We start from the raw sequence: 26,578 nt of genomic DNA, 5'->3' as shown, positions 1-26,578 counted from the left end.
GCTTGAATTCTCTGAAAAGGTGGGAAAAAAATAAGAAAGAATTACAGAAGAAGAATTTAAGGAGTTAATCTGGAGAAGCAATGGGGGAAGATAAATGACAGCAATGCCACGAAAAAGGGAAGTGAAAATAAAAATAAGTGAGAAAATTCTCAGGCCAAAGTACAGAGTGTTGTAGAAATAGAAAGCAATGAAAACACAACAAAAAAATCCATTGTGGAAATTAATTATAGTTTCAAATAACTTTTCCATTTAATCTACACAGGAAAATTTAAAATTTCTTAGCTGGCACCTACATTGAGCCTTTCCTTTTTGAAGTTTAATGTTTTCCACTGAGTCATTTGGATCATTGATTATTTAAAATACCATTTATTGCCCACGCTAATGAGTAAATTTGTGCAGGCTTTGCTTCCTCCTGTGCTGCTGAAAAGCCCCTGTCAAGCACCAAGGAAAACCCGAGGCAAACACCAGAAAACTGAGTAATATTCTTAAAAAAATACTTGGACAAAATGTGTTTCCTCACTGAGACATCTTGTGGTGTGTGAGGCTTCCTGCAGCTCATCAGAACGAAAATATGGGGCTGGAAATTCAAACTGAGACCAGAGGAGCCCGAGAACTCTCTGAGAGCCTTAAACCACACAGCTAAAAATCACTTTTTAAAAACAAAATCTTCCTCATTACAGCACTGATGGGCTTATTTTCAGAAATTATTTTCAATTTTTAAAATATAACTATAACTAACTATAACTGTATAACTATAACTGTAACTATATAACTGTAACTATATAACTGTAACTATATGTCTATATGTATATATATATGTATGTATATAATAATATAAATATAAATATAAATATAAATATAAATATAAATATAAATATAAATATAAATATAAATATAAATATAAATATAATTTGCTGGTTTTCAAGTAAAGCCCACATTTTTTTCCATCATGCATTAAAGTGAAGTTTCACTTTGTGGCACTGAAAATCCCTAACAATGAGTGATGTCCAAACTGCCCAAACAAGCAGATTCCTAAACTGGAATTTCCATTTTTTCCACCTTCTGTTGGTTGTGATTTAGGGGAGCCCTGGTTACCAGTTTATAACTAAAGTGAGATTTGAATATAAAGAGGAATAATGAGCATTAAAAGAAAGGGTTGATCTCGGTGATGTGACAGAGGCACAGATTCCTGAAGCTGCTGAAATGCTGTGTAATTCAGGAAAATTATGTGCCCATTATTCCCCCTCAAAAGAAAAGCTGAACAGAAATATTACCATTTATCAGCTATCAGAAAATCAAGGAAATCTCAGTCCTGAGCCTTGGGAGAATGGGCTCGTTAGTGCTGCTCAGAGCGCTCATTTTCCCCATTACAGCAGAACAAAGAGAGATGCACACTTGGAGTATTTTCATTTCTCTGCTCAGTACCAAGCCCTGAGCCTTTCAAAATTCCTTATTCAGCCATGGATTTGAGTTCCCTTTCAAAACAAGCCTGAGACACTGACAACAGCAATCTGCATCTGGACATTTACATTTTTGTGGCATCTTGGGTTTGATGTTGTTTTATGGCTGAACAGCCAAAAATAAGAGTTTAAATCTGAGATGCTCCCAAAAATGTCTCTGTTTTCATGATCCTATCACTCTTTCTGTGTACAGCATGAAACACATCACCTAATTTAATTATCTGAGCACGTTGTGCAGATTAGTTTTTCAAATACAGCTCCAATGACCAGTCTTCCATTTGGGAACCTGAGGAATTAAGGATGGAAAAGTCCCTTCCTGCACAATCCTCCAGATTGAGTTCCCAGACCTGCCACAAATAAGAAGTTTTTGTTTCCTTTTAAAAATATAATTGAACTCACCCCTAAACCAGCAGAGACAGAAGCTCTTTTTTTTTTTTTTTTTTTTTTTTACTGGATGGTGGGATTAGTTTTAACAAGGATTTGTTTTAACATGGACAAACCACATCCCTGGATCTTCCAGGGCACACTGCCATGGCTCATCTCAGTCACCATTTCTTCACTTTTTGTCTCAAACAAATCTTTTCTCTTTCCTTTAATAGGAAATTGTGTTGGAAAGGGAAGTGCAGCTCCACAATCTGCTGATTGAGGATTGATTCCTTTTTTTGGGCTATTTGCAGCTGATGGATTTCTGGGATCTACTCCAGCTCTGGTACCAAAGAACATTTTTGCCAATGGTCACGTCATGACCTATAAATTTCAGTGTCTCACACCATGGGATTAAAGGGAATTGAATCCTGTCATACTGGGAACATTTGAAGCTAATTTTCCTTTTCAAGCCTGTGCAGTCCATCACTTCAAGAAAAATTTTAAAATTTTAAAAAGTGAGTTTTTAAGTAGCACCCTGACTGAAGAATATTTGTCTCGAAGTGTAAATACTTCTTCTTTTCTAAATAATAAAAAAAAAGCAGAATACAGTGTAACCAGTGGTTCTAGATGAACAAACAAGGGGAAGCATGCACAGGAACTCTACAGCTTTTTATTAAAAATGTTCCCTCCACAAGGGAGCAGCCCCTGAGTGAGTGTGAGCAGAGCTGTTCAGGCGTCCATGGGACAAATCTTTGATTCCTACTCTCATCCCAAGCACTTCACCCAACTCCCATCAAAAATCCTCTTCAAACCTGTCTCTTCCAAAAGTCTGGGTTTGCACACACAGATTATATATTATATATATATAATATATATATATATTATATATATAGACTATATATTATTATATATTACATATTTTTACTAGTTAATAAAAGCATTCAGGTCAATTCACATTGTTACTCAAAAGAAGTTTTTAAAATAAGCTGAGAATTAAACATTTTCTAGTTGCATAATGAGGTGCAAAAGTCACAAATTGTGAATTGTAAACAAAATGTAAACTCTTTGTAAAACAAATCTATCTGTTGCTTAAAGGATAGGAAGGTGAGCAGAGCCTAATTCCCACCTTTATATTTGCATTATTATTTTCCAAGCTAAAAAAGATGCAAAAAATATCAAAGAAGCAGAGCTTTGTTCTGTAGCATCACATGAAATCTGAACAGCATCATACCACGAGAATTTGTTTTTTATGCATAATTTATTATGTTGTAGGCACCTACATTTAGTAAAAAACCTAATTCAGAATGAAAATATCCAGTTGTTTGGTTTTTTCTTTAAAGACAGCCCAGTGACATTGGATCAAGGATTCAGAGGGGAACTGGTCTGTCCTTCAAAATTGGTCTTTTGATGTTTTTGCACTGTGGACCTGAGGTAAAATCAAACAAAAATAGTGTGATAATTGTTCCTCTGAGAGCCAAGCAGCTTAATCAGATTACAGTTACACAAAACACTCTTGATTCATCTCTGACTATGTTTATCATGAAGCCACATTATAAATTATTCTTTGGATGATGCCACATCAAAATACCACTGAAGGATTGTCTTCCTTCATAATTAAACAAAAGCAAATAATATTTTGGATATTGTTGTATGGAGTTTCACAGGAAGGAAACGGGGTGTCAGACCAGTGGTGCAGCAAGGTGATTTTCAGGATTTGGAGGAAGATTCTCTGGGAGGACTCTCAGTTATTTTCAGGTGGTTACTCAGAAGGAGCAGGGTTGTTGCTCAGCCCCTTGACTGGCTCAGTGTTTTTCCAAGAGAGGGAAGGGCAGCAGAGAGAATTTGGGCACTGAGTCAGGCCAGGATGTGCTGGGGCAACAAAGATGTGGAAAAGGGCAGTGATGGAATAAAAGGAGTTTATTTCAATAAAAGGGTTTTCTTTCATAAAATTCCAGGCTGGGTCTTGCACACCAGGTATTTTTTATCATCTTATTCTGACTAGTTCTGGGCAGGAATGGAACATGTAGTACCAGAGTCCAATTTCATTATTCATCACAGAATTTCTGCCTAATATCTAATCTAAACCTACGCCCTTAAAGCCCTTCCCTGTCTCCTGTCCCTCCATCCTTTGTCCAAAGTCCCTCTCCAGCTCTCCTGGAGCCCCTTGAGGTCCTGGAAGGGGCTCTGAGCTCTCCCTGGATCCTTCTCTTCTCCAGGCTGAACAATCCTAACTCTCTCAGCCTGTAAATGAAACAGAGTGTGAACTAAAGATACCATTTAAAAATTTTGATCTCTACGTAATCTTCTACAACATTGCTACCTGGAAAATTTGCATTATCTTTTGAAAAAATATCATTTTTGTCCATCCAGGGATGTGAAAGGGCTGCTGTCCCTACACCAGGTTGGGAGAAAATGCTTTCCATACTGTTGGACAAGCCATGCCTACATGGAATTCCACCAGCATTAATTAACCCTAATTGATGGGGGTCCTCATATGGCTGTGACAATAATAATTCCTCATATGGCTGTGACAATAATAATTCCTCATATGGCTGTGACAACAATAATTCCTCATATTGTTGTGACATCACTGCTACATTTATGCAACAGATGGGGCTGTGGTGACTCAGCTCCTGTCACTTTTGGGGATTTTTTTGGAGAAGTATCTAAAGCCAAATGAAAGGACACAGTAACACGACCCCCTCTTGCATGCAGCAAGAAAGAGCAGTTTATTGAAGAAAGCCATGGCTTTAAATAGTTCGTGCAAAATAAAATAGAAAAGACTCATTGGTCCAAGAAGGCAACACCTCTCTCAAAATAGACTTTTACAAAACATCTCTCACGGACCCTGCAGGTGCATAATCATTGTTATGATTGGTTGACCTTGTAAAGGGCTGAGAAAGGCAAGGCCTCAAGGATCCTTTTTCCCTGGTTCCCAGCAGTATCCACAGAATTCACCCTCTGGGAAGTGTCCAGAGATAAAACACAGTCTGGAAGATCAATGTGTTATGGGTGTATAAATGGATATAGACACCCTAGAGAATTCTAACAGTTATGCCACTAAGGCATTATTTTCTAGGTAAAATTTAAGCAGTAGGAACAAAATTACCATCCCTGCTGCTCTGCAAGTGTATCCCTCTAGTACTTTCAATACTGTTTCTTATTTCAACAAAAATTTAAAAGTTTCTGTCACAGCTGTTTTTTTTAACTCTAAAGTTCTGGAAGACTGGAAGAGGGATTATTCTTAGGGAATGCAAAGTGTAATGAGGGGAAAGATTAAAGCGTTAATTTTCAGCTCCGTGATGCAAATAAATGCAAAGCGTCATGAGGGGAAGGATTAATTTTTGACTCCGTGATGGGGGCAAATGCAAAGTTTAGCGAGGGGAAGGAGTAAACTGTTTACTTTGGGCTCTGCGAGAGGCCTGAATACAAAGCGTAATGAGGAGAGTGACTGGAGCGGAGAGTGACTTTGGCTCCATGACGGGAGTGAACGCCAAGTGCAGCAAGCGGAAGGATTAAACTGTAAAGTGTCGGCTCCATGAGGGGAGAGAAGGATTAAAATGTTAACTTCCACACGGAACGGATTAAAGCGACCCTGCCGGGCAGCGCAGGCGCCGCCCCTCCCCTCAGACCCCACCACGCAAGATGGCGGCGGCGCTGAGGCGGCTCCTCCTTCCTTCCCCTTCCCGCGCTGCGTCACCGCTCCCGCCCTCTCCCTCCCGGCCGCCATTGGCCGCGGGGCGCGCGCGGCGCAGCCAATGGGCGGCGGCGCCCAGAGCGAGGCTGCCCCTGTTTCCCCCTCCCTCCCTCGCTCGCTCGCCCCGTCCCTTCCCCCGCTCGGCGGCACCGGCCCGGGCCCCGCTCCGACCCGCCGCGCTCCGGGCGCCGCTCCCGCCCTCCGCACCGCGCCCGGCCGCGCTCCGGGCCGCTCCACCCGGCGCCCGGCGAGCCCCGGCCCTTCCCGGCTCGCTGAGGCCGAGAGCGGGCCCCGCCGGGCCCCCGGCGCGCTCGGGCCCGGGCGGAGGCGGAGGGGCCGCGCTCCTCCCTGGCCGCCCCCGCCATGGCCGACAACGAGAAGCTGGACAACCAGCGCCTCAAGAACTTCAAGAACAAAGGCCGCGACCTGGAGGTGAGCGCGGCTGAGGCGCGGGGAGGCGGGCGGGCCGGGAGGGAGGGAGGGAGGAAGGAGCCGCCGAGGCCGCGCTGCGCGCCGGGCGCGGCCGGGCCCGAGGAGCCCGGCGAGGGGCAGCGTTCAGACCGGGCCCGGGGAGCCCGGCGAGGGGCAGCGTTCAGACCGGGCCCGAGGAGCCCGGCGAGGGGCAGCGTTCAGGCCGGGCCCGGGGAGCCCGGCGAGGGGCAGCGTTCAGGCCGGGCCCGGGGAGCCCGGCGAGGGGCAGCGTTCAGGCCGGGCCCGGGGAGCAGCGTTCAGGCCGGGCCCGGGGAGCAGCGTTCAGGCCGGGCCCGGGGAGCAGCGTTCAGACCGGGCCCGGGGAGCCCGGCGAGGGGCAGCGTTCAGGCCGGGCCCGGGGAGCAGCGTTCAGGCCGGGCCCGGGGAGCCCGGCGAGGGGCAGCGTTCAGGCCGGGCCCGGGGAGCAGCGTTCAGGCCGGGCCCGGGGAGCCCGGCGAGGGGCAGCGTTCAGGCCGGGCCCGGGGAGCAGCGTTCAGGCCGGGCCCGGGGAGCAGCGTTCAGGCCGGGCCCGGGGAGCAGCGTTCAGGCCGGGCCCGGGGAGCAGCGTTCAGGCCGGGCCCGGGGAGCAGCGTTCAGGCCGGGCCCGGGGAGCAGCGTTCAGGCCGGGCCCGGGGAGCAGCGTTCAGGCCGGGCCCGGGGAGCCCGGCGAGGGGCAGCGTTCAGACCGGGCCCGGAGCTGCTCGGCCCCGTCCCTGCCCCTGCGGCCCCGGCTGCGATCGCTCAATTCCCGCAGGAACCATCTCTGCGAGCAGCCCCGAAACGCCTGAGTCAGGATTAGGGCCTGCGTGTCTCCAGGATACCTAATTAAATAAATAACGCTCTAAGCTTCATAGCATTTTTTAATCTTTCTATTCCCTCTCTCTTTCTTCCTTTTTTAAATCTTTTTATCTATTTCTATCTTCTGCTCGCACACTTTCGAAGCCTTGTAGCACTTTCTGCCTTGTAACACAGAGCCCCTGAACTTTTTTGGTGGTTCAATTATTTGTGCTTCCCAAACGCAGCAGGATGCATAATTAACTTGGGGTTTCCTTGGGAAATTGCCACATTTTAAAACTAGGTATCAATCCTCACCTTTAAACACTCGGCCAGGAGTGCTGGTTAGAGCTTCAAATTCTCAGTACAGGGTTCTGGATAAGAATTTTGGCATTCTCGTGGCTATTCTTTACTAGCCTAGTTTTCCATAATATTCCAGTCTTTTTTATGAAGACATTACAATGTTTCAAAAGTAAAAACTCCTTTATGTCTGTATTAATTAAAACATCAGCCAGATTTTCCATAAATCTGTAACACCTGGATTTTAACATGTCCAATTAGATTAATAAAACAATTTATTATTCAATTATGTCCAAACTTTTGGCAAAAATATATTAATCACTCTGTTTGCTAACAGAGCTGTGAGGTTGGTTGGTAACCCCTTGCCTTAGATATTAATTTCTTTTTATATAAATTTTATTCCACTGAATAGACAATTCTAGGAAAGCATCTTTAGGAATGCACCCAGCATGTGCTATTGCAGTGAAAAATGGGATTCAGGAGAGACCCAGGCTGGAATTTGGGTGCTTTGGAGCAGAATTTTAAGGGAAAAGGGCTGAAGCAGGGAAGATCCAAGATGGACACAGGCAGGTAACACCACGTGTGAGTGTGTCAGAAGGCAGGGAAGCTCTTCAATCCCTTTTTTTTTTTTTTTTATTTGCTGCAGCACTTCAGTCCTTTTTTCCACAGTCCAAACCCACTGCAGGGCCGTGTTAAATTTTAGAGAGTGACATTTATCCAGCAAATCCTGGAGCACACGCCTGCTCCCTAAAATAACCACGGTGCTGGGCTATTTTTCATACAATAGCTCAGGCTTCTGGCTGTCCTTGCTGCTCATTAACTGCTTACACATCACTCTGGCCAGCAGGGAATTGGTGGTGCCACTCTGAGCCAAGTTCCTGGGGCAGGACACCCCCAAAATCCGCCTTGCAGGGCTCTTTGGGCAGAAAGTTTTGTGTTTATTTCACAGAGGAAGCCAACATTTGATCTTTATCTCCTTCACTCCTCCCCTTTTTTTTTATCTCTGCTGAAATTCTGGTTGGCCTTGGGTTGTTTTTACAAAACCATCATTTTTTTTTTCAAAATTTTCCATGACAGTTTGCCTCTAGAGAAATAAGAAATCACCCTAATTTTGGTGAATGCCAAATGAAGGGATTTCTGGAGGTTTGGAAAGGTGAATTGAATGTTGTGAATTGCAAACTTCCTAAAAATGTTATCTCTTAATTCCATGTGCTCACATCAGCCCATTGACAGTTCCAGTGCCAGCAGTTCCTGTCACATTGTCCTTGCCTTCCAGTTTTACATACTCACAGGAAGTTCTTTCTGACCAAAATTAGGGAATTTCCTACATTTTATCCCTTAAAGTACCAAACATTTATTCACCTTTTTGGACACCTAAGTTAAAGTTACACTTTATTTTTTTTTTTTTCCCCAATATGCTTATTAAAAATACAAATTCTGGCCTGGGGGGGAAAAAAAAAAAAAAAAAAACCATAGGAAAAAAGCAGACAAACCCCAACACAAGCACCTGTTTTACATAAAATATTTAACAAAATTCCTTCCTATGTTGCAGTCTTGGGTAAACATTTCCTGCACTGGCTCGTTGTGAATAATTGCTGCCATGTGTTTGGAGATGACAGATTGGTGGTGACACTGGGAATAAAGGGATTCACTGGGAGCAGAAATCTCCAAGAATTCCTTGTCCTTTCCCTGATTTCTGCTCCTCCTCAAAGGAATACACAGAGTAATAAAGTTTTTAATAGTGGTGTTGGGAGAGCAGTCATTTGGAGCTGGGCAGCATCTCTGGGAGGAATTTAAGATTTCTGGTCAGTGCTTGCAACATTTTTTTAGGGTCTTCAAGATTTTAGAGCTGTGGGGGGGAAATAGAATTGGTTCAGCACAAAGAAGAGCCTTAAAAACTGCAGAAGTGGCCACAGTTTTTAACCTCCAACCCCAAAATCAGACTTGAAGAAGGGTTTATCTGGACTCTGATATTAAATTATGCAAATACTTCTCCATTAGGGAGCAGGGTAAGGTGACTTTTTTCATCTTGTGTCTTCAGTGAGGAACAGGTTTTACTTGGGCTTTTTTTTTTTTTTTCCTCCCTTGGATGAGAAAGAAATTTTATTGTTTATTATGGGGATGGCTGTGCTGACACCCAGCCAAGCTTTATTTTTAATGGTAATGCCACAGATCTTGAAATTAAATACCAGATCTTTATTATGCAAAGGCCAGATAAGTGCAAATTGTTCCTTGTGTCTGTGCTAGAGTTTTCTTTGCAATTTGAATTTCAATAATGCATTTTTAGTCTGCACTTAGGGGTCTTGAGAAGGTTTGCAGAGTTTTAGGGTGTTTTATTTGCTTCATTTTCCTTCACCTGGTGATTCAACATTTCATTTTCTCTTGGTGATTGTTCCCTGCTGCAGCATTGCAATCTGACTGACATTTAGGGATTTTGCTTTTAATGAAATAAAAAAATATTTCCTGCATTTATTTCTCTGGAAATCCTGGAAGAATCTGCTGAATCTTTTCTCACCTGTGTTGCTGGGGAGGAGATTAAGGATTGCTTGAACAGTGCCAGCACAGGAGAGGTGTTAAATAGAGATTTCTGCTCTGCAATTGAGAGATGCCTGAAGGGAAATGATGATAATTCTGTGATGCAGAGCACTTCAAAACTAATTTTGGAGCAGCCATTGCATCAAGATGCTTGAAGTAAGAGTTGTCAGCATCATTCGCTGGACTTTAAAAATCCAAATATATTTGAGAACACCAAGGAAGCTCCAGGGGAGTGAAGGACAGGTGGTGGTATGAGATATATTGAATATTACAGGTACTTTCAAGCTTTTCAACCCTTTCTGTATCCTACACAAAATATGGGATTAAATATGGGAGAACTGAAGGAGAGCAAGAATTTCACTCAGTGAGATAAAAATAGGTTCCTTTAAGCTGACTTGGAGTTCTGTGGTGAAGCTCATCCATCTTGTCACTTTGAAATGATACTGAGATATTTGTTTAAGGCATTTTCTGTGCCATGCACAGCTTCTCCAGGAAAAATGGGGCTGGTAGCACATGTAATGTCATATTGATTTTTACTTTTTTATCTGGAACTCAGACTCCCATTGTCATTCTGAAGTGGGAAGTGTTGCTGAGATGTGATTTCTGGGGGTTTCTTGGGGTTGGCTTTATGATCCCAGAGTGTTTTTATCAGTGATCTTGAGCAGATTTCATTGCTCCAGTTTGGAATTGAGATAAAATTTGTATAGGAGGGGAATAATGGATGGAGTAGGGCCTGAATCACTGGGTAAAATCTGTTTTCACATGTCTGTTCCCTGTGGGGTGTCTTTTATTTTTTATTTGGAATCCCAGACCACACTGGTGCTGGTAGCAACTTCCTGGGAAGGAAGGAAGGAAGGATGGCACAACCAACTCATTTGTTATTTACAGTAACTGTTGACTTTGCAGTTCCCCAGCAGAAACAATGTGCCTTTGGAAACCATTCCCTGCATGAGAGGAGCAGCCAGACTTCTACAGTTACTGCTGTGCTGCCACACCTTCCTGTTGGAGGTGCAGAAATGGGCTGGAATCTTTTACACCAGCAAAAAAAAACCAAACCAAACCACCCCAGCCAGGAGTGACCACGGGCTGAGTTCTCATCCCTACAGGAAAGGAGCAGGATCCCACTCCAGGTGTGGTTGAGGATCCCACTCCAGGTGCATCCCAGCTGCTTGGAACGTTCCTCATGTTGTTGTGAAAACCCCCAGAATGTCTCAGGATCCTGCAGGCATCACTGACAGGAGATTTTAATGATAAGCTGAAGGGCTCAGTCATGACTAATGGTCAGAAATAGCCCTTATGATAAATCTGAAGCTAAATATAATTGAAAAAAAGGAGGATGGAGGGGTAGCCATCACAGGCGACAGAAATAGATCAGATCATTTGATTTTTGATGTTGCAAATGACAAACAGGATCCAGTGACTGAGAGAGCCACGTGAATTCCTCACAGAGTGGTGCATGCTTTTCAACTGGAGCCCTTCCATGCTGAGCTCTGAGTGCTTTCCTGCTCCAGCTGTGGGAGCTGGGAGCTCATTCAGACTCAGAGGGATAATTCCCCACCTGCCAGCACACCACCAGCCCTCATCTCTGCCCTCTGAGCTGTGTTCAGCACGAGTTGATCTTGACTCTGCTTGGTATTTTACTTTTTCCAAACTATTGCATCTCTGGCTGGGCTGGTGATACTGGGAAATCCCGTGGCAGAGCTGACTTCAGTTCTCACTTGTTGTGCTTTTCCTCACAGGATGAGCAGTGCCAGGTTGACCTGTAACTATTCTGTCAACAGACTGTTTACACAGAGAGTGGTTTTGGTGGAGCCAGGTTTTGGAAAATTGTGCTTAGGGATCATCCCATTGGTCCTTCATGTGAAGGCTTTTGTGATTGCAAGGTGTGCAGGCAGGAATTCAGCTTGTGGCAGGAGGGAGAACATTCTTCTCTTTTAAAATCTGATCAACTGCAGATAGGATTTTTCAAGTAAGGGGTTTTTTTTCTTGTAATATTTGTTTTGGTCCCACTTAATTCTCCCTATGTCAGCCCAGCTTTGCTGTGACCAGCAGAGCCATCCCTCTGCCAGGGCAGCTTTTGGGTGGGAATGCTGATTTTATTGGCTTGTGCTTTGGGAAGGTGTTAAAAGTCCTGTGAGATCATCAGAGGTGTGGCACAGTTCTGCAATCTGATTATCAGAGGCTTTCCTCACATGGTTTTCATCTTGGGTATGCCAGACATGCAGAGTTTGGATTTTCCTCTCAGACCATGTAAGTTCTGCCTTTTTGCATGCAGAGGAACCCTCCCTTTTCCACTTTTTTCCTATTTGATCGTTGTTCTTGTGGCTCCTTTGAGGAGCTGCAGTGTTTGTGCTCAGCTGAAATTTGATCTGATGAACTGGAAATTCTTTTTTGATCAAAATGATGATGCTTGGCAAGTGAGGTTTGAATGCTGATCTTCAGATCTCCATGCTGTCCAGGAGGTTCCTTTTCCTTCTGTCCTGTGCTGTCACAACAAAAATGGAATTGTTTGGAATTTTGCTGTTCTCATTCACTGCAGATCACTCCAGACTGATTTATTTCTCTGTTTTCACTGCAGTAGCACAAGCAGCAATAAATCAATTTATGTGCATTTACAATTGAATTTTTGCTGAATACTGTCAGAGGCAGCTGTAGAGAAAATGACAAAAAAATTGCTCTTAGAATATCAAAGGTGTTAATTTATAAATAATAGTTCTAAACTCAAATTTGCTTGCAGAGTCTCTTAATTTGAACTTGTCTATAAAGTTATTTTACTGTTAGATTGCCATGGTCTTTTAAATGCTTTTGATGCTGTTTTATTCACAACCCTTTTCCATTTTGCCCTTTAAAAGACATGGTTTGATTCCTAATTCCTTTTTTCCTCAACATGAAGACTTGGGAGAGTGCTTTCCTCTGAAATAGCAGAAATATTATAATTATTTACATTTCCTGTAGATTTCTACTTTGATGACGAAGATTAAACCCTGTGTAAAAGTTTTGTTTAAAGTGCATGAACTGAAATAGTTGTACAAGAACTTTTAAAATTGATCTAAATTCAGATTATCATGTTTTGTTTTGTTTTTTTTTTATTCTTTCCAGACTATGAGAAGGCAAAGAAATGAAGTTGTCGTGGAGTTGAGAAAGGTGAGATGACCTAGCATTATTATTCTTTTATTTTGTATTATTATTCTTTTATTTTGTATTATTATTCTTTTATTTTGTATTATTATTCTTTTATTTTGTATTATTATTCTTTCATTTTGTATTATTACTCTCCCCAGTGGGATTTGACTTTGTTTTTACTCCAGTAAAAATATAAGAATTTTGGTTAAAAACTCAGAAGTTCTGAAGTTATGGGAGTTCTACAACTTTTGTCCTGAAAACCAGGAGGTGTTTTTGTAACCTAATTAAGGGAATCATTCTTGCACTTCCAAAGGTTTTTAAAGATTTTTATAAAAAGCTTTTTTTCCTTTGAAAATCAGCTGTTCCTGCTCATCTGCAGTGGAAAGTTATTTCCTTACAAGTGAGTGTGGAAGAGTGTGAAGGTAACACTGAAATTATTGGAAAAAAGGAATCACAACTGGAATTCTTTTCCTCTGGGCAGAAGAGAAAATCTGGGAATTTTCAGTGTCCTGTTAGAAATGATGTTGGAATGTTGATGGGAACTTCAGCACGAGTTGGATGCAGGATTTTTTAGGAAGAATTCCCAAAATGTGCTTCTCTGTGCAATCCTTTCCAACTTTTTTTGGAAAATTTAAGTGTCACTGCTGGTGTCCTTAGGATTGTTTGAAACAGGAGCTTCTCTTCCCTTCTCAACACCCCCACTCCCCCTAAATCCAAGTTTTAAAGGTATTCCATCATTTTTGTCTTTAAGAACAAAAGAGATGAGCATCTCCTAAAGAGAAGGAATGTTCCTCATGAAGATATCTGTGAAGATTCTGATGTAGATGGGGACTTTAGAGTGGTAAGAATTAACTCACAATTTCTTCTATTTACAAACTTAAAGACATTTGGAATTTCTCAATTTCTTACTGCTTTTTGTCTCTCTTTTCTAGCAAAACACTTCTTTGGAGGCAATAGTACAGGTAAAAACAATTAAATTGTTTGAATATTCTTTGTGGCATGATGACAGATGTGTGAAAAATGTAATTTTTCTTATTTTAGAATGCTTCAAGTGACAACCAGGGTATTCAGTTAAGTGCTGTGCAGGCAGCAAGGTAAGAACACACTTTGCTCAAATATCCTGATTTTATTCTTATTTTATCATGCTTTTAAGGTCAGAAAATGTTGTCTGGCTTAAGTGAACTTGAATTAATTGATTTTTAAAAGGAAACTAGAACTTTCAAGAAATCAGAATATACAGACCTTTTAAGTAGTGCGGATTTTCTTCACATGTAAATACCTGGATTTATTTGGTGCAAATTTGATGCTTCTCACACAGTGAAATACACCCTTTAAAGGGCTGTAAAATCTTTGGCTTTAAGTGCAGAAAGAGCTAAGTGTCTCCTTTGCTGGGTGGAGAAGGAAGAAGCTGTGGGAGCTGGAATTGAATAACTCTCATCTTTTATTTTCCTGGCTGGTGATAAACTTCCAAAAGGGAGAAAACATGGAATGAAATGGCCAATGGATGAGATGGCTTTGCTTTTCCAGTGGCTCAATAATTTCACTTTGGGGGATTATTTTCACTTACAGAAGAGGAAACAAATCCTGTGGCTCTTTGGGAGGAGGAGAGAAACACTTGGGAAGGAATTTGGTTGTTGGGCCTCCCAAACTCAAGCACAGGAAGCCTTTACTGCCCTGCTGCATGGCAGCACTGATCCCTTTTGAGGGAAAAGCTGGATGAAACAACTCCCTGCTGCTTTCCAGGCAGGATTTGTCTGTAATTTGATTTTTTTTCACTTCCCTGCTCAGGAAGCTGCTGTCCAGTGACCGCAACCCACCCATCGACGACCTAATAAAATCAGGAATATTACCCATCCTAGTGCACTGTCTTGAAAGAGATGACAAGTGAGTACTGCCAAAATTCAAAACTGCACCAATTCTTGCTGTTCAGCTGATGTACCACTGCTGGATAATAATTCCTGTGCTTTTTCTTTCTCTGCAGTCCTTCCTTGCAGTTTGAAGCTGCGTGGGCTCTGACAAACATTGCCTCTGGAACCTCAGAGCAGACCCAGGCTGTAGTTCAATCCAGTGAGTGCTGCAGGCTGCTTGTGCTTCCATCCCCTGCTGGCATTTGCTTGGAATCTGATTGTTAATCAATGCTCTGAAGGAGCTGTTCACCTCACACACTTAGTTTTAGCTTAATTTTAAACCCACTTGGGTTTCCTAATAATAAACAGCAGCTGGAAATTCAAAATATCTGAGCAGAGTTGGTATCTGCTGGTTTGCAGTTTTCAAACTTCAAAATAACCCTCACCAAAAGTCATCAAAAAAAATTAAAATAAAACCAAACAACCCCTCTGGAAAGCTCCCTGTTGGGAAGAGGGAAGGATGTTCATGGACCAGAACTCCTCCAAAATCAAGTTGAATTTAAAAACCTGTCCTTCCTATTTTGAGGTATCTGAAATGTTGGAAGGAATTGTTGGAATATGAGCTGCCAGGCAAAGCAAACTTTGTTCTGGACTCCAGCATGTCCTGAAGCAGAGCTTCTGGTGCTGAATCAGAATTAAATAGCAGAGTTTTTATTTGAGTGAACAAACCAGAGCTTCTTGAAGAATCAGATACCATGAAGTGAGTTTTTCCTAAAATTTAAGGAAAAAAATACACGAAACTTACGTTGGCTGAAAGATCAATTGCTTCTACTTATTCAAACTCAGAGTAAGAGCCTGTGAACTTTGATATAATTTGGTTTTCACCCTTATAGGATCTAAAATAAAATACTTTTACCTTTTTCTCCATCCTCTTCCTTTCCCAGTTGCAACCTGAGTTTTCTTTGGGACATCTAATTAATAACTTATTATTGTGATCTAGAACACTTTAAATCTAATTTATCAATGGTTTGAGCACTTTTTCAGTGATTTCTGTAGGTCTGTGTTGTACTCTGTTAGTCAATTTAATAGCTATGAAATTTGAAGTTATTATTTATTTCTATTAAAAACGTGGTCTGTTGTAATTTTTCCATAAAAATTTATTATTTGCTTGCTGGAGATGTTTTTTTTTTTTTGTCCTTGCATACAGACACTGTAAATACCTTTATTTAGCAGGAAATAAGAATCCTGCTGATTTTTTTTTTGTTTCTCTAGTAAACATATAGTTTAAATTAAGAAAAAAGTCTAACTAAAAATTTTAGATTTCTCTTGAAATATGTGCAGTAAATGGATTCCTTATAGACTGAGCTATTATCAGGATAAAAATGGAAATGTGGATTCCTTTCCTGCCCTATTCCTTAATTCCCACCCCATTCCTGCTTATTCTCAATTTGCTTCATTTGAGTGGCAGAGTTTGCTCCTTGTTGTTACTTTGCAGTTGGGTCTGGTGCATAACTTAGCAGAGAGTTTCTGAATTCAATAAATGGAGCTAAATTTGGATCCTGACAAGCTTCAGTAAACTCCAGACTTGCAAACAAATGAAATGTCAAGGGTTTAATATTCTCAAGTGCAGGCTCTGTAAGAATATGCAGCAAAGCAAGAATTATTGCAGTGGTTTATTTTAATATCACCTGGGAAATTAGTGAAGCTTTGACCAGCTCTTAACAGGAAAAAAAAAAACCTCATGTGAGAGTTAATTCTGTGAATGATTTGCTCTTTTGAGATGGATTTTTTCACCATTTCCCTGGGTTATTTTGGTTATTTCAGATGCTGTGCCGCTTTTCCTGAGACTGCTGCATTCACCTCATCAAAATGTTTGTGAGCAAGCAGTGTGGGCTTTAGGAAATATCATAGGTGGGTGTGTTATATTAATGATTGTTCTTCCTGCCACCACCAACCCCTGGGAAGTTTTAGTGTGGTTTGGAAATTTTATCAAGGAATCTTCAGGGATTTGTTGGGCTCTCACTGTTCTGGTGTTGTCTGCCACCCCTGTCCCTCACCCATCACCATAAATCTGTACATGATGGGAGGTTTTCTGTTAATATCTGTACATGATGGGAGGTTTTCTGTTAATATCTGTACATGATGGGAGGTTTTCTGTTAATATCTGTACATGATGGGAGGTTTTCTGTTAATATCTGTACATGATAGGAGGTTTTCTGTTAATATCTGTACATGATAGGAGGTTTTCTGTTAATATCTGTACATGATAGGAGGTTTTCTGTTAATATCTGTACATGATAGGAGGTTTTCTGTTAATATCTGTACATGATAGGAGGTTTTCTGTTAATATCTGTACATGATGGGAGGTTTTCTGTTTAGAAGCTATACATGATGGGAGCGAGGTTTTCTGTTGAAATCTGTAAATACTGGGAGGGATGTTTTCTATTAAAATCTCTAACATCCCTGGGATGTTTTCTATTAACATCTATACATGATGGGATGTTTTCTGTTAGAATTTGTAAATGATGGGGAGGGATATTTTCTGTTAAAATATCTAAATGATGGGATGAATGTTTTCTGTTAAAATCTATAAACATCCCTAAGAGGTTTTCTGTTCAAATCTCTACATGATGGGAGGGAGGTTTTCTGTGGTGGGAGGTTTTCTGTTAAAATCTGTAAGCAATGGGAAATTTTCTGTTCAAACATCTCTGCCTGTCTCCCAGGTGATGGACCCCAGTGTAGAGATTATGTCATTAGCCTTGGAGTAGTGAAGCCACTGCTGTCCTTCATCAGCCCCTCCATCCCCATCACCTTCCTCAGGAATGTCACCTGGGTCATGGTGAACCTGTGTCGCCACAAAGACCCCCCTCCCCCAATGGAAACCATCCAGGAGGTGATGGGAATGGGTTTTCATTGGGATATCACTGGGATATCATTGGGTTTTCCATTGGGATATCATTGGGTTTATCACTGGGATATCATTGGGTTTATCACTGGGATATCATTGGGTTATCACTGGGATATCATTGGGTTTATCACTGGGATATCATTGGGTTTATCACTGGGATATCATTGGGTTTATCACTGGGATATCATTGGGTTTATCACTGGGATATCACTGGGTTTATCACTGGGGTTTTCATTGGGTTTATCACTGGGGTTTTCATCACTGGGGTTTTCATTGGGTTTATCACTGGGGTTTCATTGGGTTTATCACTGGGGTTTTCATTGGGTTTTCATAGGGTTTATCACTGGGGTTTTCATAGGGTTTATCACTGGGGTTTCCATTGGGTTTATCACTGGGGTTTCCATTGGGTTTATCACTGGGGTTTTCATAGGGTTTATCACTGGGGTTTTCATAGGGTTTATCACTGGGGTTTTCATAGGGTTTATCACTGGGGTTTTCATAGGGTTTATCACTGGGGTTTTCATAGGGTTTATCACTGGGGTTTTCATAGGGTTTATCACTGGGGTTTTCATAGGGTTTATCACTGGGATATCATTGGTTTTATCACTGGGATATCACTGGGGTTTTCATTGGGTTTGTCACTGGGGTTTTCATTGGGTTTGTCACTGGGGTTTTCATTGGGTTTGTCACTGGGGTTTTCATTGGGTTTGTCACTGGGGTTTTCATTGGGTTTGTCACTGGGGTTTTCATTGGGTTTGTCACTGGGGTTTTCATTGGGTTTGTCACTGGGGTTTTCATGGGGTTTTCATTGGGGATATCACTGGGGTTTTCATTGGGGATATCACTGGGGTTTTCATTGGGGATATCACTGGGGTTTTCATTGGGGATATCACTGGGGTTTTCATTGGGGATATCACTGGGGTTTTCATTGGGTTTATCACTGGGGTTTCCATTGGGTTTATCACTGGGATATCATTGGGGATATCACTGGGGTTTTCATTGGGGATATCACTGGGTTCTCAGCTGCTTTCAAAATAACCCCCAGGAGTTTCTGAAAGCAGACTATAAATATATATAAATATATATAAATATATATAAATATTATATAAATATTATATAAATATTATATAAATATTATATAAATATTATATAAATATTATATAAATATATATAAATATATATAAATATATATAAAATATACTTCTTCCCCCCTCAGATCCTGCCAGCACTCTGTGTTCTAATTCACCACACGGATGTAAATGTGAGTGACCCCTCTGAAATCCATTTCCAGCTTCTGCTGTAGTAGAAGTTTAGGTTTTTTTAAAAACCAAAGTAGTTTTTAGCTGAAATATAAAATAATTAAAATCTGTGATCTTTCCTTTGATTAGGACAAACTTATTTGGCTATCTATTAACTGCTTATTTTAAAAAATTGATGTTATTTTTAAGTAGTGATGTTTTTCCCCTGGTATTTCTGGCTTTTCAAGTGTTCATTTGCATGTACTTTCCCTTTATTTTTATAAACTTTATATAATTATATATATAATATGACTGCATTTTATTTTTATTTGTGAGCATTCATTCACAGAGAAATACAGGATATTTTTTTTGCCTACCACTTAAATGTGAAAGAAAAATCAGTGTCTGCTGCACATGTCAAATGTCAGGGTTAGATGTAATTTCTGGGATGTATTAAATATGAAATTATTTAATACTGAAGTAAATGAGCAAAACTTTGAAATTGTGGAATAAGTCATTTTTTTGTTTGAACATAAATCAGAATTTAAGATTCTTTGCTTCTTAAAGAAGTTGTAGCTCAGTTAATGGCAACAGTGCTCTGCAAAAAATGATGTTAACTTTACTATTCTTATAGTAATGATGTGATGTAATTTTTGTCTGTAAGGAGGTGAAATTAAATTTATTTGAATTTTTGGAATGCCTGTAGTGGTGAGCCATTCAAGAGCTGCCAGCTAAAACAACTCACTCAATATTTTTGCAAGCTGTCAGTTGAAATGCTCACACTTGCTGCTGTTTCTGCATGTGAAAGAATTGCAGTGAATTGTCAGTTAATGCAGAGGTGTTGGTGATTTCTGTGCTGCTGTTTCTGCTGCAGATATTGGTGGATACAGTCTGGGCTCTCTCCTATCTCACGGATGCTGGCAATGAGCAGATCCAGATGGTGATAGACTCTGGAATTGTCCCTCACTTGGTTCCTCTCCTCAGCCACCAGGAAGTCAAAGTCCAGGTGAGTTTGGATCACATGGAGCAAGTGACCCTCAAAATTTACTACAGAAAACTCACTATAAAAAAACTCAAATTGAATTTTAAAAAATAAATTGTTTCTTTTTTCCTCTGCGCTGCAGCATTTGCATAAAACTTTTTTCAGTGCTCAGCTTTGCTGAAGAGATGTTGTTTTGAAAGGAAATGTTTTGTTTTCAGACAGCTGCACTGAGAGCTGTGGGGAACATTGTCACTGGCACCGATGAGCAGACACAGGTTGTCCTCAACTGTGAAGCTCTCTCCCACTTCCCAGCACTTCTGACACATCCCAAAGAAAAAATTAATAAGGTGAGCAACACCAGGGATTTTACCTGATTGGTGGCTTTTATATTTGGCTGTGCAGTGTTATAAAGATATGAATAATTGACTCCTTCCACCAGTTTGTGGCAAGTTTCAGCAAATACTGATTTTATTATTTTTTTCTGGAAATTAATTTCCACAGGGAATGTCTTAGGAGCTGCAGGTTTGTGCTTGGCAGGAATGTCAATATGGGAAATCAAAGTTTTTTCTTAGAAATCTGACTTTAAAAGTTGGAGTTGTCAGTGTGTGAAATGTCACCCTAATGAAAGTGACTCTCTTGGAAGTGATGACAGGAGATGGTTGGCTGTGTTTGGATGGAGTGTGTGTGAGGAAGGGGGTGGGGGGTGTGTGTGGGGGTGACTGGGGGCTCTCCTGGGGGCACTGATGGCAGTGCTGAGCCAGGAGTGCATCTGAGGCGTGTTGGGCACATCTGGGGCCCCTCTGCAACACTGCCTGTGATTAAAGCCCCAAAAAAACCCACCAGGAGAGCCCCAGGCAGCCCAAATCTCTGCCAGGGTCAGCAGAGACCCTGGGATCTGATCTCAGAGAGTCACTGAGGAAGGGTGAATGGTGATGAACCTTATTTGGAGAGAAATTCTCTGCTGGAAAAGTTCTTCAGGGAGGTTGAGAAGGGAATTGAGTGGTGGAGAGTTTCTAGGAAGGGAGAAATCTTATCTCTGGGGTTTTACAAGGTTGGTACTCTGAAAATACTTAATTATATTTAAAAGTGTTACTTCTTGATTCCCACTCTCAAAGGGAGGTGAGGGCTCTGAATTTAATTCAGGGAGAGGCTGCTGGGGAAGAGATCTGTTCCTGCACTCAGTGCCTGGGCAGAATGGGCATAAAGAGGCACAAACTCCAGAGAACTGTTAAAAATCAAGTGATTAATTAATAATGCTGCATTTTCCTGGAGCTAAGAAGAGACAATAGGAAGGAGGTAAAGAATTCTCCTGCACTGCCATGTCTGGAATCCAGGATCTGTCAGGAATTTTGGCCAGCAGCTGAAACCTGCTTGAAGCAGTGCTGGAAGCAATCAGAAGTGCTCATTTGGCATTTTCTGTCTCCAAATAATTTTTCCTTTTAATGTGAAGTATTTAGTTGAAGCTGGTAAGTGAAAGGCTGAGGAGCCTTGTGGAGTGTCCTGGGTGAGATTGTCCCTTTGGTTTGTCTGAGGAAGGATTCAGCCCTGCACAATCAAACTGAGTGTTTGGTTGTGTTGAAGGTTGGCCAGTTGCAGTGGATATAAATGATATAGAATCTTTTTGTGAATTAATTGCTGATGTTTTATTTTGCAGGAAGCAGTGTGGTTCCTATCTAACATCACTGCAGGAAACCAGCAGCAAGTTCAGGCAGTAATAGATGCAAACCTTGTTCCAATGATAATCCATCTTCTAGATAAGGTCAGATCCCAGGGATTGGTGTTGGGGCTTCAAATCCTGCAATTTCCAGCTGTTGGGTCTTGGTGTCTTAAAAAGTGACTCCCCAAACCACTCTGTGCTGTGTCAGAAAGAAGGAACAGCTAAAACCATGTGGAAATTATTTAAGGGAAAAGATAAATAACACAGAGCTGGTCTCTAACAGCTCTGTTAATTGCCCTTTAATTGATCTGTGAGAAAAGTGTGGAGACTTTTCCATGGAGTCCCAGCCCAGCTGCAGTGTGTGCAGGGTTTATCACAGCTGTGCCTGCAGGAGCTGCCAGCTGCTGATAAGGTGCTGCACCCTGTGTGCTGGGAGCTAAATAAAGTTCTTTCCCTGGAAGATCCATTGCACACCTTGGTTGTAGGGAAGGATGAACACACAAACAGGAGGGGATTTATTGTCACTCACAGAAAACTGCTACAGTGGCACCACGCAGAGGGGACTGTAACAAATGCAGCTTGACACAAACCCTGCAATGACTGTTCTGTCTCTCTTGTGCTTTCAGGGGGATTTTGGGACTCAGAAAGAAGCTGCTTGGGCAATAAGCAACTTAACAATCAGTGGAAGAAAAGACCAGGTGAGTCCAGCTTTGAGAACTTGCATTTGCTGTCTGGGGAGGTGCTGGGGTCATGGATGTCTCTGTTCCTCCACTGCTCAGTGACTTTTCCTTCTCCACATGGGATTTCAGAGTTTCCCTTCCCTTGTTCCTGGGGTCAGGAGCATCCCTGGGGGTTGGGATGGGAGACTTCAGGCTCTGATGGGATTCTCAAACATTCCACTTCTCTTTTTGCCTTTTTTCCCAAACCATAAGGATGTGATAATTAAAAGGACAGGAACCACTGAGTACACAAGATCTGTGGCAGGGTTGGGGTGCTGCTTCACTCTGAAAAATTCAGTGTTTGCTCTCTGGGTGTTGTAAATCTCAAATCTTTTCATATTTTAATACCCAGATTTTACCTTTGACTGTTCCAAGAAGGGATCCCTGGAGTGGCCACTGCAGGGTGCTCTGGGCTGGGTGGTGACACTGAGGCCTTGGATTGCTGGGGTGTGTTTGCTGCTGCTGTGCCACATTCCTGCTGTAACTCTGGGCTTTCCCCCCTCAGGTGGCTTACTTAATTCAACAAAATGTAATTCCTCCCTTCTGCAATTTGCTGACAGTAAAAGATGCACAAGTTGTGCAAGTGGTTCTGGATGGACTAAGTAATATATTAAAAATGGCTGAAGAGGAAGCAGAAACCATAGCCAATCTTATAGAGGAGTGTGGAGGTAGGAAGTGCAAAATGTTCATCATTTTTCCAGGGATTGCTGCTCTGGCATCCTGCTTGTGTTGGGTTTATTGGTGACACAGATATTTTAATCAAATCCATTTTAAAGCAGCCTTTTCATGCCTATCAGGTGAATATCCACAGCTTTTCCTAAGTACATGGTCAAATAAAATGTGGAGGAGCAGGATAATGGCAGTAAAAGTTTATTGGGTGCTAATTTTGTAATGTCTGCATATTAAACAAATTAGTCTAATTAACAGAAACTAAATTAGTCATTGTGGATGTACTTATCTTAATCATGCACAAGTCATGTCCAGGTGAACCTGGAAAAATAATTCTACATACAGTGATTATAAAAATGTAATAACTTTAATTTCTTCATGACTTTGAGACTTTCTCCATGTTGGTTGTGGTTTGAGTTGTCTGAAGCTTTTCAGGGATGAAAGAACAAATTTGGGCACAGGTAAAAAACTGTGGGATTTGTTAACATGGAGTAGAATAATCTTAAATACCAAATCTTGAGGGAGGATGGCTGGGAGGGGAAAAGAGGTGTTTGTGCTCTGCTTGTCAAAGTTCAGAAAGATTTCTGTGTGCTGAACATCTGTTTATTTATACAAAACACATATAAATATGCCAGGTGGCTTTAACAGCATCTTATTCATAACCAGATGATTCATAACTCTATTCCCAGATGTATTTTCAATTTCTTTGTTGGAAGTTGTTTGGCCTGAGTTTGGTGATCTGAGATCTCTTGTGTGTTGCTTGCAGGCCTGGAGAAAATTGAACAGCTACAAAACCATGAAAATGAAGACATCTACAAACTGGCTTATGAGATCATTGATCAGTTCTTCTCTTCAGATGATGTGAGTGTGCAGTTCCCTGTTTCCATTCCTAAATCTGCTGCTGCAGGGAAGAGCCAGCCCTGCTTTGAACCTCTGGCACCTCCTGCCATTGCTCATGAGGAGGCACCTAAAGAAGATCTGATGCCTAATTTAAGGCTCATCTCCAGGGATTAAAATCCCAGGCTGTGAATAGTTCCCTGAACTCTCAGCTTGACATTTCCCATTTGATAAGCTCCCTGCTGACTCCAGGGCTGAGGCTGCAGCTTAAGGAACAAAGTAGTTGGAATATTGGAGAATATTTGAAGAATTCCAGGGGTGGGATTTGCTGATCAGGAACCTTGTTTCCATTTCAAACATGGAACAGAAATCAAAGGTTGATTTTTATTATTTTGGGGTTTTTTTGTGCACTTCCAATCTCAGGAGCTCACTGCAGAGAGGGGAAGTGCAGCCCTGGCAGTCTGGCCATGCAGGGAGGGTTTCAGCTGCATTCACTTGGAAGTTTCACTTTGATGTGAGCAGTAAGATCCAAGTTTGGTTAGGAACTCAACTTCAGCATTTACAGCTGGACTTGGAATTTAATAATTTAGTCCAGTGTCAGTTTGGGAACCAAAGTTTGGGCTTAGCTGGTGTTCTAAGAACTGAGACAGTTTGTGAGACTGCCAGAAAGTTTTTCCAGGAAAGAAAATGGTGTCAGCAGGAAGGTTTGGTTGCAGTGTAGGATTCCCTGACAAACAGGAGCTAAAACATTTGGGTTTAAATTACTTCATGTTAGTGCTGTCACTAAATTCAGGGAGGGATGGCAGGACTGGGTGCAGGGGGTGAAGAGGGAGCTGCTTTTGGCTGTTCAGCTGCTGAGCAGGGAGGTTTTCTTTGTCCTGCTCACAGTGTTCCCATTGCATTCCAGATTGATGAAGATCCAAGCCTTGTTCCAGAAGCAATCCAAGGAGGAACGTTTGGTTTCAATTCATCTGCCAATGTACCAGCAGAAGGGTTCCAGTTTTAGAGTGGTATTTTGGAAGTTTAGGTACAATGCAGCACTGAATAAAAAAAAAAAAAAGGTTTGATCCATCAATCTTGGCTCATGGGATCTGCTGCTGCATTAAATCGGGAAAGTAAAAGTGAAGATTTCATTGGGAATCCCAGAAAAGCCCAAATGAAGTCAAGATGGCGAGTGGGTGCGAGTGAGAATGAGTGGCAAAATGTAATGACAAACTTCACACTGAATGCTTCTTTAGATTGTTCAAAGAAAAAAACAAAAGGGCTACAGGTCACAGATCTTCAGTGCCTGAGAAGGAACACCGAGCTCCTGGAGCAGGGGGGCCGCAGAACTCTCACCATCAGCAGCAGAGAGCCGAGGGCAGCCAGGCCCTGCTCTGCAGCCCCGCAGGGCTGAGGAGTGAATGGCAGTGGAGTGAGTGTCTGCACCCTGCCCCGGGGCTGCTGCAGCCCGGGCTGGGAGAGAGAGCAGAGTGCTTGTGATGTGCCTGTGACTGTGAGTGAGCTTGAGTCGCCTCCAGGGGCCCAAAACCCAAAATCACCCAATGAGTTCAAAGTCTTGATGACACTGGACACACCAAGACCGGTTTAGCAGCAGACTCTGGTTTACTCCTGCAGCCTGTGTTTTCCTCTTTCTTTTTTTTTTTTTTTTTTTTTTTTTTTTTTCCTTTCAGTTCTTATTAATTTCTTTTCCTGTTACAGCTTCTTAGTTGTTTGTAAAAGTCAGAATTTCAGGAAGGCTTCCCTGTGCATTTGCACCAGATGAATGTTTGATGTTATGAAAAGCTTTTCCATATCATCAAAACTAATTTGTAGATTTTTGCATGGAAAAACAAACAAGCAAAAAAAAAAAAAAAAAATCATCCATTTCCCTTCAAACTAGACTGTGTTGCAGTACACAAGTTGCCATAATAGTAGAAAGCAGTAAAATGTGGTAATAAACCTCATCCTTTTCATTTTCAAAGATAACATGAAGACCTTTGCATGTGGTAATCTCCAGCATAGTTCATTTTTAGATTTCGTTGAGTCCTGTAACCAAAATGTTTCTGTTGTGGTAGGATACCGTGCTGTGTTTCAATGTTACTTGTTTTCAAACTTTGTTTTCTATGAAAATGATATGGAAACGTCTAAAAATGAAATTTGGTGCATATGTACTGCTGAATAAAGAGCGAAAAAAAGAGGTGTGAATAGATGTACAAATCAAGTCATGGTTTGAACACCTTTAATATGCCTAATCCAATTGTTTTAGACTCTTTTTATCTTAGATGTAGGCAGCCATGAACAATCTATTTTGAGCCACTTTAGAGAGAAAAAAAAAAAAGAAACCTTTGTATTTTTAAAACTTGCACAAAAAGGATGCAAGTGTTTTTATAATTGGAGGAATGCCTCAGTTTTGAGGTGGTGCACACTAAATTCAAGGTGATGTTACAAATTTGTACAAAGTGAACTCTTGATAAGGTGGCTCATTGTAGGAAATGCTGTGCCTTCCCCTTTGAGCACAAGTGTTGCATGAACAACAGTTTGCTATAATAAAACATCCCAGGTTAGCCACCATTAGCATCTATATCTACCTTGTGTTTTCAAATCAGCTGGTAATTCTGAAACACTGTAGAATGGATAAAGATTATTTTGTGATCATAACTCTTTGTTGGACTAGAGTATTTTTGCAGCATTCCTTGTCATCAGAAACATGGTTAAAAGTTTAAAACTAGAAGCAGCAGAAAACTAGCTTGTGAATTTATCCAAGTAGAGTGCAGGCTAGGCTGTCTTGGGGAAATAAACATTAAAACTTGCAACTCTGCTGCTCTGGCTGGTTCTTTATAGAATATTCACATTTTTCATCCTAAAACACAGGGATTGTTTGAAGAAAGTGACTTTTAAAGGCTCTGGGTTGAGGTTTTTACCTGTTAAAGGTTTGTGTGTGCAGGCTGGAAGTGTGGAGTTCTTTTGCTATAAATGATAAAAAAATAACAATTTTACTTCAATTTTAGTTAAT

General features: G+C 41.4%; 1 protein-coding gene and 1 non-coding gene across 2 annotated transcripts; both read left to right on the top strand.

Annotated features, from left to right (window-relative positions):
• The first annotated feature begins 5,650 nt into the window (after positions 1-5,650).
• On the top strand, positions 5,651-26,378 carry KPNA4 (karyopherin subunit alpha 4). Its single transcript, XM_056498254.1, has 17 exons — positions 5,651-5,955; positions 12,703-12,747; positions 13,478-13,567; positions 13,659-13,688; positions 13,768-13,820; positions 14,515-14,610; positions 14,708-14,793; positions 16,398-16,484; positions 17,297-17,466; positions 18,698-18,742; positions 19,594-19,725; positions 19,920-20,048; positions 21,356-21,460; positions 21,985-22,056; positions 22,583-22,745; positions 23,513-23,607; positions 24,491-26,378. The coding sequence occupies exons 1-17, from the start codon at positions 5,887-5,889 to the stop codon at positions 24,587-24,589; spliced, it is 1,566 nt and encodes a 521-aa protein (XP_056354229.1). The 5' UTR covers positions 5,651-5,886; the 3' UTR covers positions 24,590-26,378.
• LOC130257118 (small Cajal body-specific RNA 7) lies at positions 20,278-20,605 on the top strand. Its single transcript, XR_008841258.1, has one exon. It is a non-coding gene; the product is annotated as a small Cajal body-specific RNA 7 (non-coding RNA).
• Positions 26,379-26,578: the final 200 nt, after the last annotated feature.

Source organism: Oenanthe melanoleuca, chromosome 9 (assembly GCF_029582105.1).
Source record: "Oenanthe melanoleuca isolate GR-GAL-2019-014 chromosome 9, OMel1.0, whole genome shotgun sequence".
Lineage (NCBI taxonomy): Eukaryota > Metazoa > Chordata > Aves > Passeriformes > Muscicapidae > Oenanthe > Oenanthe melanoleuca.
This window is presented reverse-complemented; position numbering and strand designations above follow the sequence as displayed.

Coding starts and splice junctions, on each gene's coding strand:
- KPNA4 (XM_056498254.1), top strand. CDS start 5,887: ATGGCCGACAACGAGAAGCTGGACAACCAGCGCCTCAAGAACTTCAAG. Junction 13,821..14,514: donor AGTGCTGTGCAGGCAGCAAG/GTAAGAACACAC, acceptor TTCCCTGCTCAG/GAAGCTGCTGTCCAGTGACC. Junction 14,794..16,397: donor CCAGGCTGTAGTTCAATCCA/GTGAGTGCTGCA, acceptor TGGTTATTTCAG/ATGCTGTGCCGCTTTTCCTG.